The sequence below is a fragment of the Carettochelys insculpta genome, chromosome 6 (assembly GCF_033958435.1).
Source record: "Carettochelys insculpta isolate YL-2023 chromosome 6, ASM3395843v1, whole genome shotgun sequence".
In the NCBI taxonomy this organism is placed as follows: domain Eukaryota; kingdom Metazoa; phylum Chordata; order Testudines; family Carettochelyidae; genus Carettochelys; species Carettochelys insculpta.
The window spans coordinates 72,233,229-72,246,650 of NC_134142.1; the positions used below are offsets into that span (position 1 = coordinate 72,233,229).

Sequence of the window (13,422 nt, forward strand, 5' to 3'; positions counted from 1 at the left end):
GCATAGCTAAAATTGATTTATCCGTGGTCAACTTCCATGTCTGTCCACATGGCAGAAGGTTGACGGGAGCATTTCTCCTGTTAACCTCCCTTATCCCTTGCCTCTTGTGAGGAGTACAGTGGTTGACGTCGACCCCCTAGGAGCATCATTTCATGCATGCACGAAATGCAACCCTGGAAGATTGACCCTCAGCGGGTTGATCTTCTGCTGTAGTGTGGCTCTAGCCCAAGGAGTAGCATTAGTGAGGCAATATAACTACTCCATGATTACTGCTATAGATTCCCAATAATCCCTTAAAACGTATTTGAAAGGAATGACCTGTGACAGAAAAAGTAGAGAGAAAACAAACAAATATGGGTGGCAAATATGATTTATAAACAGATTCAGACAAGGAATTTCTGCAGACCTTTGCCATTTTCACAAAGGAGAAAAAGAATATGTTTACACCGCAGGCACAGGGTGCAGTTGTAATTGTAGCTGAAGCAGACATATCGACGCTAGCATAAATTTAGCTAGCTTGGGTCCCTGGAGCAGCAAAGCTGTAGCAGCTCACGCTTCCCCTTGAATAATTACCCAGGGTTCCAAGTGGGCTTTACAGGTTACGATGAAGCGTCTGCTGACATGGCTTGACTGTTCCCATACCCAGGCTAGCCCAGGTACATCTACTTGAGCTGCAGTCACACCGTGTGATTGCAATGTAGTCATCTCCACCCGAACAACTATTTCTCCTATGCCTTAGCAGCACGTATTGCTAGCAAAACATTATCCTAGGATTCTCATATCTGCACTGGCTTTCCAGTGAACGCTGAATCCAATTTAAAACTAGTGTTTTAATTTGGAAAGCCCTCCATGGGACTGACCCCAGCTGCCAGAGACACTGCGTCTACCACTGTGACCATGAGCTCCTGTGACAGTTACATTTGACTAGAACAATGAAGCCATCCAACCGCGGGAGAAGCTCATGACAGTAGGAGAGAACTTTCACAGGAGCTGGGGCTAAACTAAGGAATTCGCCACAAAAGAAAAAAATAAGCACAGACCTCACCACATTCAGAACTAAATGAAAAACTCATCCTTTCAATTTAATTTTGTCTCACTTCATGCAGCTACACACGGAAACATAGACATGCTTTGCTCACATAGGCACAAACAAGCAACAATTCTAAACAACCCCAGTCCCCAAACCCAATTAACTGATTCAGCTTTTCTCTCTTCTCAGTATGAAGGAAAAGTGAAACTGTTATTCTTATTTCTGTTTTTGATATTGGGGAGGGCTGAGACATCTTGCTTCTGAGAGACATAAGTACCTAGATACAGTCATATACAAGGGTATCCCATCTCAGAACAAGGAGCAGTTGTCCCTCTCTTTCTGACTTGAATGTAACTAAACTGGGAACAGTTCTGTCCGTATATCAGAAAGATGTTGACGGAAGAAAGTTCTGAACAGAACAGAATCATAATTAGGGGACTGGAAATGCAGTAAACCCCTGAAATGCACAGTTTCAACTTGTGCTTAACTCACATTAACGCGAGTTAAGTGCAACTCAAAACCTCTCTCCCTGTGGCCCTGGTTCAATGCCTTGGCCTCACGTGGCCCAGGTTCAAATCCCCCTTGGCCCAGCTCAACCCTGCCTCCCTGAGCAGCTCCAGCTCACCCCCCTACCCTAATTCAAACCCCCCCCAGCTCACCCCCCCACAACTCTGACTCAACACTCCTGCCCTGGTTTAACCCCCCCCCGCCAGCTCTGACTCAATGTGCCCCTGTGGCCCGTCCCCCTCCCACAGCCATAACTCATCACCAGGCTTAACCCTCCCCAACTCCCCCCCCAGGACTTACCTTTCAAAAGCAGCTCCAGGTGCTCCTGCTGCAGAATGTGCATTCCACTGGGAAAAAGCCGCCCTCCGACTTATGTGAAATTTGAGTTAGGCAAGGGTGTATGGGAGCGCAACCCCTGCGTAATTCGAAGATCTACTCTACTGATTTATACATAAAAATTAAGAAAGCTAAGAATATACACACTTAGGAAAAGTGACAAAAGCATGTTGGAAGGGCACATGATAGCAGTCTGCAAATATGTGAAGGGTGAGATTTTAACGATTTAAAATGGTACAAGAAGCTAGAACTAGAAGTCGTGGGGTACAAGTAAGAAAGGAAATATTCAAGCTTAATATCAAGAAGGGCTTTTTGACAAGTTGACATATTTGATCGTAGAATACTGTCATGGGATCAATTCAGACAGTGCTAGATTTTAAAATCCAATTTGTGCTTATAATTACTTATAATCAGCTGTCCTTGTATTGATTCTTAATTATAGATCACCAATACAAAATTCTGCAGCACACTGAAAATTTGGGAGCAGCATAAAATGAAGAGGAACCAAAAACAGACTTCTGTTGAGTTTCATTTCAAGCTATATTATACAAGAAATAACATACTGGTTGCCCTAATCTTTTGAATTACAAAATCCCTTTTTGAATGTATTTGAATCTGTCACAGAAATTTCTAGTGGGCCACAGAACTTAGCACTGCCATGCTACAGAAATGAAACGTCTTGCCTTGGCATTTAGGCCCACTGCATAACAGAATAAATGGACCTCGCCAATATCTCCTCTTCCCCCTTCTCATTTTGTAAGATTCTGAATACACCTTTGTGTGTGTGTGTGTGTGTGTGTGTGAGAAATAGTGAGGCATGGTTCCATGCAGAATCTAGAAGTAGCTCTTTCTGTGATCATGCCAAGTGAGAAATGGAAAAGATTGGTAACAAGCAACCTAATTTTTTTCTCTCTCTCTCCTCTCCATCCCAGAATGAGGAAAACTGTGATGACACAGAGATAAGAAAAATTATTGGAACCTACTAAGTAAAAAAAAATTGACTTGAGCCTACAGGAAGCAACTTTGCCTTTTGTCTAGGGAGCAAAAGGCCAGGATTTCCCATTTCTATAATATATACTATAGTCCCTTTGAAACCTATTAGGTTCCTGTCTGATGGTATCATCCTGTTGAAAGTTGACATAGGATGATTGGCCCCCTCAAGGCCATCTTGGAGATAAAGAGATGTTCACTGGCAGGATGATCTATGTACGGTGTTTTTTAGAGGTGTGGTCACTACATGAGCGAGGGGGAAGTGAAAAGATGTAGTGAATGATGCATATTTCTTCTATATTAACAGAGGGTTGTTCTTATTTCCTTTAGACCATTACTGGGAGTATCCCCCACACCACATGCACAGTGAATTTGAGAGCTTTGGGGACAACCAGTTTACAGAACTCCAGAGTGTACAGCCTCCCCAGCTGCAACAGCTTTACCGGCACATGGAGTTTGAGCAGATGCATGTCCTAGACTCCGCGATCCCAACCACACATATTGGCCTCAACCACCAGGTATGGTTGTCACCTTTTGCACAGAATATAGGATGACAGTAAAGAGCATGGAGCAAGACGCACCAGAGACTGAGCAGTGCTTTGCCAAAGGTGTTAATGAGATGCAGGGTAACAGCTATGAATCTTGAAATAAAGGTCCCTAAGGAGAGGGTTAAACTGAAAGTCTCAGTGTCTCCCAGAAGGTTGGTTAAGCAAACACACCAAGACAGCCACCAAGAAATGTGGGTTAAACACACGTTGTCTGGATGGCTGCTGGCAGGCTGTCTCTTCACTGCTAATGGAAGTATGACTTTTCGAGCTGTATGGGGACTGGGTAATTCTGTTTCACAGAGAATTTTGATAGCTGGTTTCACTCCTATTTGAAACAAAAACATCAACAAACAATCAAATATTTCAAAATTCTCCACAAATTCTCCACAAACCCTAAAGTCCCTGATTCAAATGTAGTCAACTTGTCAGGCTGCTCTGAAAGCTGCAGACCTTGGAAGCTCTGGCTCCAATGCATTTCTACAGACCTGGACACAATGGTGTCTTAGCTAAGGTGTTGCAGTTGGAATTGCAGTTTAAGGCTGACCATGAATTACGGAGCATGTATTTTGGTGATTTTGAAAACTCACCCGCCTCTTGTAACACTTTGCAACACTAAAACAAACATGCGCAATTAAATTTTTGGGAGTCGGGGCACTTTGGAGTTGCGTGGATACTTTGAAGTGCCAGCGGCTACACGGCATGGTGGCACTTTGAAGTTTGCAACTTAAAAGTTGCCGTGGGAAGAATCAGCCTGATGAGGTGCTGCATATTCACCACAGCACTTCATTATTACTCCCCGCTCAGGCTGATTACCACGCCCCTTTCGAAGAAAGGGCCTAGTGTAGACGCAGCCAAAGAGTAGTTGTTGATGTCATGGATACCATGGCTTTCTGCAGCAGCCAGTGCACCTGAGCAGCTCAAGCAGCCCCCAGGCCCAGGTGCTCCAGCCACTGCAGGGCCAATCTCAAGCCAACCTTACTCTTCAGAAGGAGTTTGGGGGCTCAGAACCGGAGGTTAGGGTGCAGGGTGATGCTCGCCTGGGGACTCAGCGCCTAGCTCCATGTGCTGCCTCTGCTCACATGCACTGTCCCTGCAACTGATCATGGTGCTTAGGCAATGGGAGCTGCAAAACTGGGGCTTGGGATAGAGTGAAGGCAGAACATGGAGCTAGGAGCTGGAGATCACTGCTTCCCAGGAGCCAGGCAGGGATCTTGCCCTAGCATCCTCCCCACAGACTGCATCCCTCAGCAATTCCATGGTCCCCTCTGGCCACACACCCCTATGAATACATGCACTGCCCCCAGCCTGTCCCCTCCAGCACAAATGGCATCCCCCTTCCAAGCTGCTTCTCCCAAGTTGTTGTAAGGAATATATAATAAAAGTCACGAATGAGTCACAGGCCATGAATTTTTGTTTATTGCCCATGATCTGTCCATGACTTTTACTAAAAATACCCATGAGTCAAACATAGCCGTAGTTATTAACCGTTCACTGTCAAACTGGGAGGACATATCTTGCAGGGTCCTGCAGGCATAAGTTCTAGGACTGGCACTATTCAATATCTTCCTTAGTCACTTGGTTACTAGAGTAGAGAGTATACTTATAAAATCTTCGGATACCAAGCTAGGAGGGGTTGCAAGCAGCAGGGGATGGACTTGATGATGTCTCAAGGTCCCTTCCAGCATTACATTTCCGTGTGTTCCTTAATAGGCCTGCTGACGGGGGTGGGCAAACAGGACTGTTGCATCAGGGTCCTGGGCTCCCAGGAGCTGCTGTTTCTACCATGGGAGCAGTGAGGGCAAGAGCCTTGAGCCCTTTAAATCACAGTCAGCGTGCTGCACAGTGCACTCTGGGCAGCTTTCAGGGCTTGCTGGGGAAAAGTGGGGCTAGTGCAGTACTTTCTGGCAGCACTGAGGGATAGCTACCACAGTCCCGCCCCTTCCACCCAAGGTCCTGCCCCATCTGGGAGTGCGGAGCTGGTCCTCCTCCACTTTGCCCAGGAGCCTTGCAAGCCCTCACCCCTCTGTTTCTCAAAGACTAGTCTGGGTTACAACTGCAACCAACCAGTCAACATGGCTTATAGGGCTCCCTCTCTGTCGAGGCTATGAGCATTCTAGCCCTACACCTGGAAGCTTTGGCACAAGCTACAGCAGCTCATGCATTTAGTTCTGAGGGTTGTGGTTCAATACCCCTAAGTGCTGGCACAGGTGGCAGCTGTCATACAACTATTGTTAAAAGGCATTTTCAGCTAAACCAAAGAGGAGGGCAACTTTCATTCTCATACTGAGTGGGGTAGTCACTCACTACACTCAGGGATGTCATATGAGATCAAAGCAGTAATTTGATATCGAGGGAGGGTCATACAAGATGTTAGCTACCAAAAAAATTGGAACTGCCCCATCACTTGGTGAGAACAAATCTGAGTTTCATATTGTCCTTAGATCTTCTGGAGAAAGTTTTCCTAGCTTGCCCACAGCAGGTCTCAGCAGACAAGAGTGTAAGGAAAAGAAAAGGCTATGGCTGTGTGGAAGGAAGGAAGAAAGAAAGAAGAAGAGTGAACAGATGAAAAAGGACTAAAGAACAGTAGTAGTGAGATAGCAGCAGATTGTGGAAAGCAGTCAGCATTCTCTAAGTCCTCGCTCTCCACAACCGCTGCAAGCACACCAACAGGAACAGTGTGACTCATTGTGCAATATTGTCAGGCCATATCACACATACTGAATTTCACACGCTGGTGCAATAAATATTACTAAAAATATAGCAGATATGGGAATGATATGTAGCAAGGGAGAACATAATTCAGCCTCCTGAGGCACTATCTACATTTTCTCTCTTCCCAAGTCTTAAGGTATGGCTCATCGTTCCTCTCCCACAGTACCATCCCATCCTTTTCCCCCACCTCCGGGGGCACTGTTTCCCTTTGCCCTTCCCCATTTTGGGAACACACTTAGGAACCACCTTCCCCTTCTCTCTCCATAGGTACCATTTCCCATTTTTCTGTCCCACCTACTCATCTCCTCCCCCGCACCTCTCCCTTCCCTGAGGCAGAAGCCTGTTCAACTGTAAAACACGTAAGGTGACTCTGTGGTGAGGTTTGGAGTTTCACTGTTGGGCATCTGACAGGAAACTTACACACACTCTTACCCAATCACAGCCCTTCCTGCCCTGCTCGCCTCCAGCCAATCTGCCAACTCACTAACCGCCAGCCACCGCACCCTGCAACCAATCTACTTGCACACTCCTTATCGGGACATTTCAGGATGGCTTGAGATTAATCAGAAAAGCACCAGTCATTCAGTGCCTGTCCCCAGACTGAGCACTGTGAATCATGAATAGACTGTGCATTTCCCCCCACCCCCCCCAGTACCACCTAACCCTGCACCGAGGGAGACATACACAGAACACCTTTCTCCCACTCAGTGCTGGAAGCAGAGTGGTTCAAGAAGTCTTCAGTTTCCTGGGTTATCAGTTAAGCGCAGTGGTGTCCAATAGTAGATGTAGGATCGCCACACTTGGGGTTGTCACTCTTCTGTATTGACCACAGACCTCTCCCACTCGAACGATGCCCTCCCCCTCGCCCAGAGCCAGTCACCCCAAGACCCCACCCAAACAATGCCCCCCTCCAGATCTAGGCACCCTCAGCCCTCTATGCAAGCAAACTGAATGCAGTGACTCACCAGAGCCACTGTCTCTGCCTCACGAGCCTGCTCACAAGGGCAGGGGCCGCAACAGGGCCTGAGCCACAGCCCAAGCTAGCAAGAACCAATGCTGCCACTACGCGCTTGTCCCACCGAGCAGTGGGGCTTGTGCATGGAGTAGACAGATGGTACCCACATGTGCGGCTTGGAGGAGCCATATTTAAAGGCTCCAAGAGCCGCATGTGGCGCCAGAGCCAACTGTCACATCATGGTGTCCTGTTCACCACATGTGGCAAACGACGGACGTACTGGACACTGCAGGCTTAGCATATTTCATGAGCAGTGTACTGGATGTGACATTGTGGAGGAAGTGATCCTCCTTACTCCCCTACCTCCTGTGCCTGGACCCATACAGCAGTGTCCCTCCACTGATCGTAGACGAGCTGTTTCCATATTGTTAACGTCCTGTGTGGTTGCTGTGCATGGCCTGCCTTATTTCCATGTGATTCAAAGGAGGATGTAAGATACCTCATATGTCCTCACTATCACGAAAGAGGGAAGGAGACAGAGCTGTATATTCTCTTGCACAGCGATTTGTTTGGCACAAGGGCGGGCGTGGCAATCAGAGAGCAGCTCTCATATTCCCAAGATCCATTTGCTCCAGTCCTGATGTAAATGGCTTCACCAACTAACACCAAAGGATCAAATGTCAATGAAGTATTGGCAGAACAGACATAGCCTCCACCCTGTCTCTGACATGCCCAACATCAGGCATTTATGAATAGGAACTGGCTACACCAGCGCTACATCAGGGGAAGTCTCCTACATTGGGGAATTCTCAGACGGTCAGTTAACATCTGAGTCCAGCCATTTTACATTAACTAAATGGTGCAAAATTTGACACTTGTATCACACATCCCTTCCCTTGGTGTTGAGGCTCCTCCCTACTAAAGCAGGTGAGGCATGGAGACAGCTGTCCCCCAGCCCATGCTGGATGTGCTCCTGCAATGTGAGAATCTTCTCACAGTGCCCAATTGTTTCAGTAATGTGAAAGGCAAAAGAGTATCACATAGATACCAGGCAGACGAGAGGAAGGTACAGAAAACAGCAGCCAATTTTAAAAATTCTACTTTACGGGTACAAGTATTTAGAATTGCCATATTTAAAGGAGCTGCCCTAGAAAGTCTTAGAAACAGATTATATAAGAAGGAGAATTTAACAAGGACCTGGAAGTCACCACAGAAGCTGTGGTTTTTTTTTTTATTTTGCCACCATTTTTTTTCAATTAAAAGGTGATTGCTGTAAATCCTTCTCAGAAAGTATCTCTGGAGAAACTTTATCCCAGCAAATTCCACTCACAGGAATAATCTGTCACCCCAAAATGCCTGTTAAATGGATACACTGTCTCCACATTCGAAAAGTGGTGAAGTGTTGTCCTGTCAGAAAAATAGATGCATTCCATGACTATTGCCACATCCTTCTAAGACTTTCTTTAATAAGCAATACATCCACCACACACCGCTAGCAGGCAGGAAGATATACCACAGTGATGGGCATGTAGACATGATTAGAGAGAACTACCATCTCCTTTGTATAGGCAGGGAAACTGAGGCACAAAGAGTCACCACAACTGTGCAAGGCCTGAACAAGAATGCAGTTATATCTTCCACGGCTTCATCCATTCTCTTAGTGGACAAAGACTGCTAAGGGAAGTTTTTGTTCAAGCTCACTGTCCTCTGAATAGATTTAAACCATACCGTATTGAAGTGGCAGCAATTAAATCTTTACTTATGATCTTAAATAATCTCATGTACCTGTCACTCTCTCCCTTCCTCTCTGTTACTCTCCCTTCCTACTTACCCTTTCCACTCGGTGCCCCTTGCTGTCACTTTCTCCTCCATCCCATTCTCCCCCTCTCCTACAGGTCTATTTGCCTCGGATGTGTGTACAGTATTCCTCTCCACATCAGCCAAGCTCTGATGAGGAGGACATGGAGAGGCAGAGTCCCCCTTTGGAGGTATCAGATGGGGAGAATGATGGTGTGGATCCAGGCCCTGGAATAATACATGGAGAGCCAGGTCAGTAAACCCAGCGACGCTGCACTGAGCCACAAGCATGCAGGCTGTCTAAGTAGGATGTTTGTGGATGGTGTTGCAGAATTAACAGCATTTGCCCCTTCACCAAACCCTTAGAAACTTCTGTTTCCTCTGGCTCCTCACCCACTTTCTTGTCTCCTGGAACTTTTGTGGTTTTATGGCCTCCACCCTTCTGACTTCCCATCCCTTTTTAAGAGGCACTTAGAACCTATTCCTTATACACAGTCTGTAACAGTGATGCTTTAATATCAAGCTAATGCCTTGAAATTCGATTCTATCTTGTTGTGTAGATGCAGCCAGAGTGTGTTGGCTAGCTGCCCACACCTGATTCCTATTAACAGCCTTTCATACCTTTCACAGAACCTGAACATAAACCCACTGTTTAGGATCCCTACTGTGGGATTAATGGGAATCTTTCCACTGACTTCAGTGGACTTTGGATCAGGTCCCTAGGCCCTAGCTCTACCTATTCTAACTTCTTCTTTGCTGAAATAAATGCCTGTCATTAATACAGAGCTTTATATTTTGAAAGTAACTCGCTACTTTTAATCTTCACAACACCTTTGGAAAGTAGGTATTACCCCATTTTATAAATGAGAGAACTGAGGCAGTGAGGTTAAGTGTCTGATTTCCAGAAGTGCTAAGCACTCACAACTTCACTACAAGTTGATAGCAGATATACTCAACACCTCTGAAAAACTCAGACACCAATTCACTTGAGTTTCTCCAAAGCACAGAACAACCCAGTTTTAGGGCTGCATCTAGATTTGAGGAGGTCCTAATTCTTATTCATGTGCTCAGTGCATCAGGCCACACCACATCCCATAATCAAATACCTCAGCAACTGCTGTAAATGAAAGAATTTCTGTGAATAGCATGTTAGCAAAACCAGAATGAACTGTGCAAAGTTTCCCTGTGCCATGCTATACACTTGTACCCATGAAGCTGTCTCTCCACTGCCTCCTCTCTCTAACCTTCCAATAGGCAGCAAGAAAAAAATCCGTCTGTATCAGTTTCTTCTGGACCTTCTTCGAAGTGGAGAGATGAAGGACAGCATCTGGTGGGTGGACAAGGAAAAAGGCACTTTTCAGTTCTCCTCCAAACACAAAGAGGCACTGGCACACCGCTGGGGCATCCAGAAGGGCAACCGCAAGAAAATGACCTATCAGAAGATGGCACGCGCATTGAGAAACTACGGCAAGACAGGGGAAGTCAAGAAGGTCAAGAAGAAGCTGACCTACCAGTTTAGTGGAGAGGTAATGGGAAGGGGGAGCACTGATAGGAAGCATTATCCTCTCTGAGCACAGGCTTTGGACCCTGAGCAAGCCAAAAAATGAAGACCTCCTGGCTGGATATTGGCAGAGGAGACGGACGCATCTTTCTCTTTGCTTCATGTGCCCACTTCTCTACCTTGTCAGGGCTTTTAACGTCCAATGTTTCTGGTACGAATTCCCTTCTTCAGCACTTGAGAATCCTACAGATAAGAGAATTCCTTGTTTCCATCCAAAAAGATGGACAGAGCTGGGAAATTTTAAAAGTATATAAATATGATATTGTCAGAAAATACTTGTTTGATTATGTTATAATTAATGGATATAGTTGATGGACTTTTGCCCTTCAAAGGCAATGCTGTGTCACCCTCAGTGACACTGCATTATGTTGCAGCTTTTAAACTAGCATTAAATACAGACTCTGCCGCAGCTCTCAAAAGCTAGAGAGAAGTTTGCAGATCTTGGAAAGATATCTGTTCTGTTTAAATAGTAATAACATGTATATATTTAATAAAATTTGATATAATGAAGTCTTGGTGTTTGCATGACAGATGGCAGCTTCACAGACTTATTTAACTTGAAATTTAACTTAAATTCTCACAATATCAGCTCAAGGATGGTAACTGAATATAGAGCAGAACCAGCTTCTGGATGTTGTCAACAATTCATGTCTCCATGGGTGTCTTTTTCCCTGAAAATGCTGGCCCCATTCTCAGGCTATGAAACAAAAGTGAATAGGGTCACAGTGTAGGAGGCACGCATAAAAAAGTCCCAAATCATGCATGCTGTATCATCATGTATATGTGTATATATTATGAGCAAAGAGGATACAACACACTACCGATTCAGAATTTTCCATTCTATTCTAACTGATGGCAGCCACTGAGCTCAGGACATGCCCAGATTAAGTTTTCAGTGTAAACCATTCCTTATTCCTCGTTCACTCATCCGCTCTCTTGTTCTTTCCCAGGGTGTGCCTACAGTATAACGTATGTCAGAAAAACGTATGTCACTCATGCTGTGTCTACACTAGGGAAACAAAGTCGATTGCAGATATGCAATTCTAGCTATGGCAGTTGTGTAGCTGGAAATGATGTATCTGCAATCAACTTACCTGCTCAGCCTCACAGAAGAAGGTCAATGGGAGAAACTCTCTTGTCGACCTCCCTTACATCTCGCAAAGAGCACAGGGGTCAATGCCAGCCCTTGATAGGTTCATTTTGTGTGTCCCTACCAGATGTGCAAAATTGCACCCCAGAAGATTAACCCCGAGTGGGTTGATCTTCTGCAGTAGTGTAGCCATAGTCTCAGGGTGTAAATATTACACTCCCTTGAGTAACATAAGTTATGATGGCATAAACCAGCAGTGGCCAACCAGTTAGAGACGAAGAGCCAAAATAGCAGTGGACAGAGTGCAAAGAGCCACATATTATACATTATTTATATTTGTTCATATTTACATTTTATATATCTATATGTAGATATATAAAATAAATGTAGAGAGATATATGATATGTGACTCAATGCCCTCCAACTCCCACCAGAGCCAATCACCCCCAGCCCTTCTGCTCTAATTGAATGCCCTTCCTCTCCCCAACAGCTGGACACCCCACTCTAATTCAGTGCCAGCAACTCACTGGAGCTGCTGCTGCCACCACGCACTTCTCCCACCAAGGGCTGGGGCACGTGCGCAGAGCGGGCAGACGTACTCCCAGTGTGTGGCTCTCAGGAGGAGCCGCATTTAAAAGTTCAAAGAGCTGCATGCCAGTTGGCCACCCCGGCATAAATACTAGCGTGAACAGCTCTCCTGCAGACATAGAACTACATCTGCTTACTGGTGCAGATTAACTGTACTGACAGGAGAGCTCTCTCCATTTGCACAGAACAGCTATGTGACAGCTCTTGCGGCAGGGCCAATTGCATCTGAACAACTGTGCTGTGTAAGTAGACCCTGAGTGGATACAAAAAATGGGGACCTGGATCCAATCCTCATCTGTCAGGTTCCACTTCTCATCTGATCTACAGTCTAGCTGTTACTTCCCTCTGCTCAGCAAATCTGGAGGGGTTGGGGAGCACAGATGAGCAGGCAGTGTTGTGCAGGGAAGAGACAAGCGGCAGGAAAGCAGGAACTGGGAGTAAGGGGCGGAATGGATGGGGTTGGATCTCCACAGGTCAGAGTTTACCCAGCAGCGCATGAGGGGGGGCCAGCAATCAGCTCCTTCTGCTACGATATTTAGGATGCAGCTTCTTGTGTCTTTTCCCAGCTGGTAGTTCCGGGACCTTCCCAGGCACCTCCTCCCCAACCAGCTTGGGGTGGGGCTGGGGAACTCTGCATGGATATCCACCTCACTATCTGCAGGTATCCTCATCTGCATCCAAGGACATGAAGCAGATATCCAGAGATATGAAGGACTCTAGCTGTAAACTCTCTAACGTAGAAACAGCCCTATTTGTTCTATCCATTGTTGCATGTTGTCTTAATTTAGATTGTGAGCTCTTTGAAGTAGTGACTGTCTTTTTACTGTGTATTTTATAGCGCTACACCCAGGTCTTACAGGTGGTCCGTAGGCATTTCTGTACTGCAAATAATAAACCAATAATGACTCTGTGTAGATATGTTACTTCACAGTGCAAAGTACTCACTAACCATCTTTATTGGATGCCATGAAAAACAAACCAAACAAAATAATCCTATTTTATGAGAATGTTAAGCTTCATGGCTCTCATTAACCTCTCAAAATTGGAAAATTTCACACTTAACATACCATTAAGTATATATGTATTCTACCTCCATTAATATATTGTACCTCTCTGTCCCCTCACGTACACGTATTACAATAGTCTCGTTACATGATCACAAACTTTCAAATAATTTTTCTGCTCTCTGAAATACATTAGGTACCTTGACAAACAGTCCATGAGCATTGTCCAAGATGCATAGTACGGTGAGGTCTCAACATTCGCAAGGGTTCCGTATTCAGAACCCTCAAAAATGTTGATTTTCAC

At 45.5% G+C, this 13,422-nt stretch overlaps 1 protein-coding gene across 1 annotated transcript in view; it reads left to right on the forward strand.

The window, feature by feature from the left end:
* The window catches only part of SPI1 (Spi-1 proto-oncogene), a 29,704-nt gene extending 18,678 nt beyond the window's left edge, over positions 1-11,026 (forward strand). The window contains exons 3-5 of the mRNA XM_074998904.1: positions 3,194-3,381; positions 8,974-9,127; positions 10,130-11,026. Of these exons, the coding sequence (XP_074855005.1) occupies positions 3,194-3,381; positions 8,974-9,127; positions 10,130-10,446 (659 nt within the window). The 3' untranslated portion in view covers positions 10,447-11,026. The remainder of the gene's footprint in view (positions 1-3,193; positions 3,382-8,973; positions 9,128-10,129) is intronic.
* Positions 11,027-13,422: the final 2,396 nt, after the last annotated feature.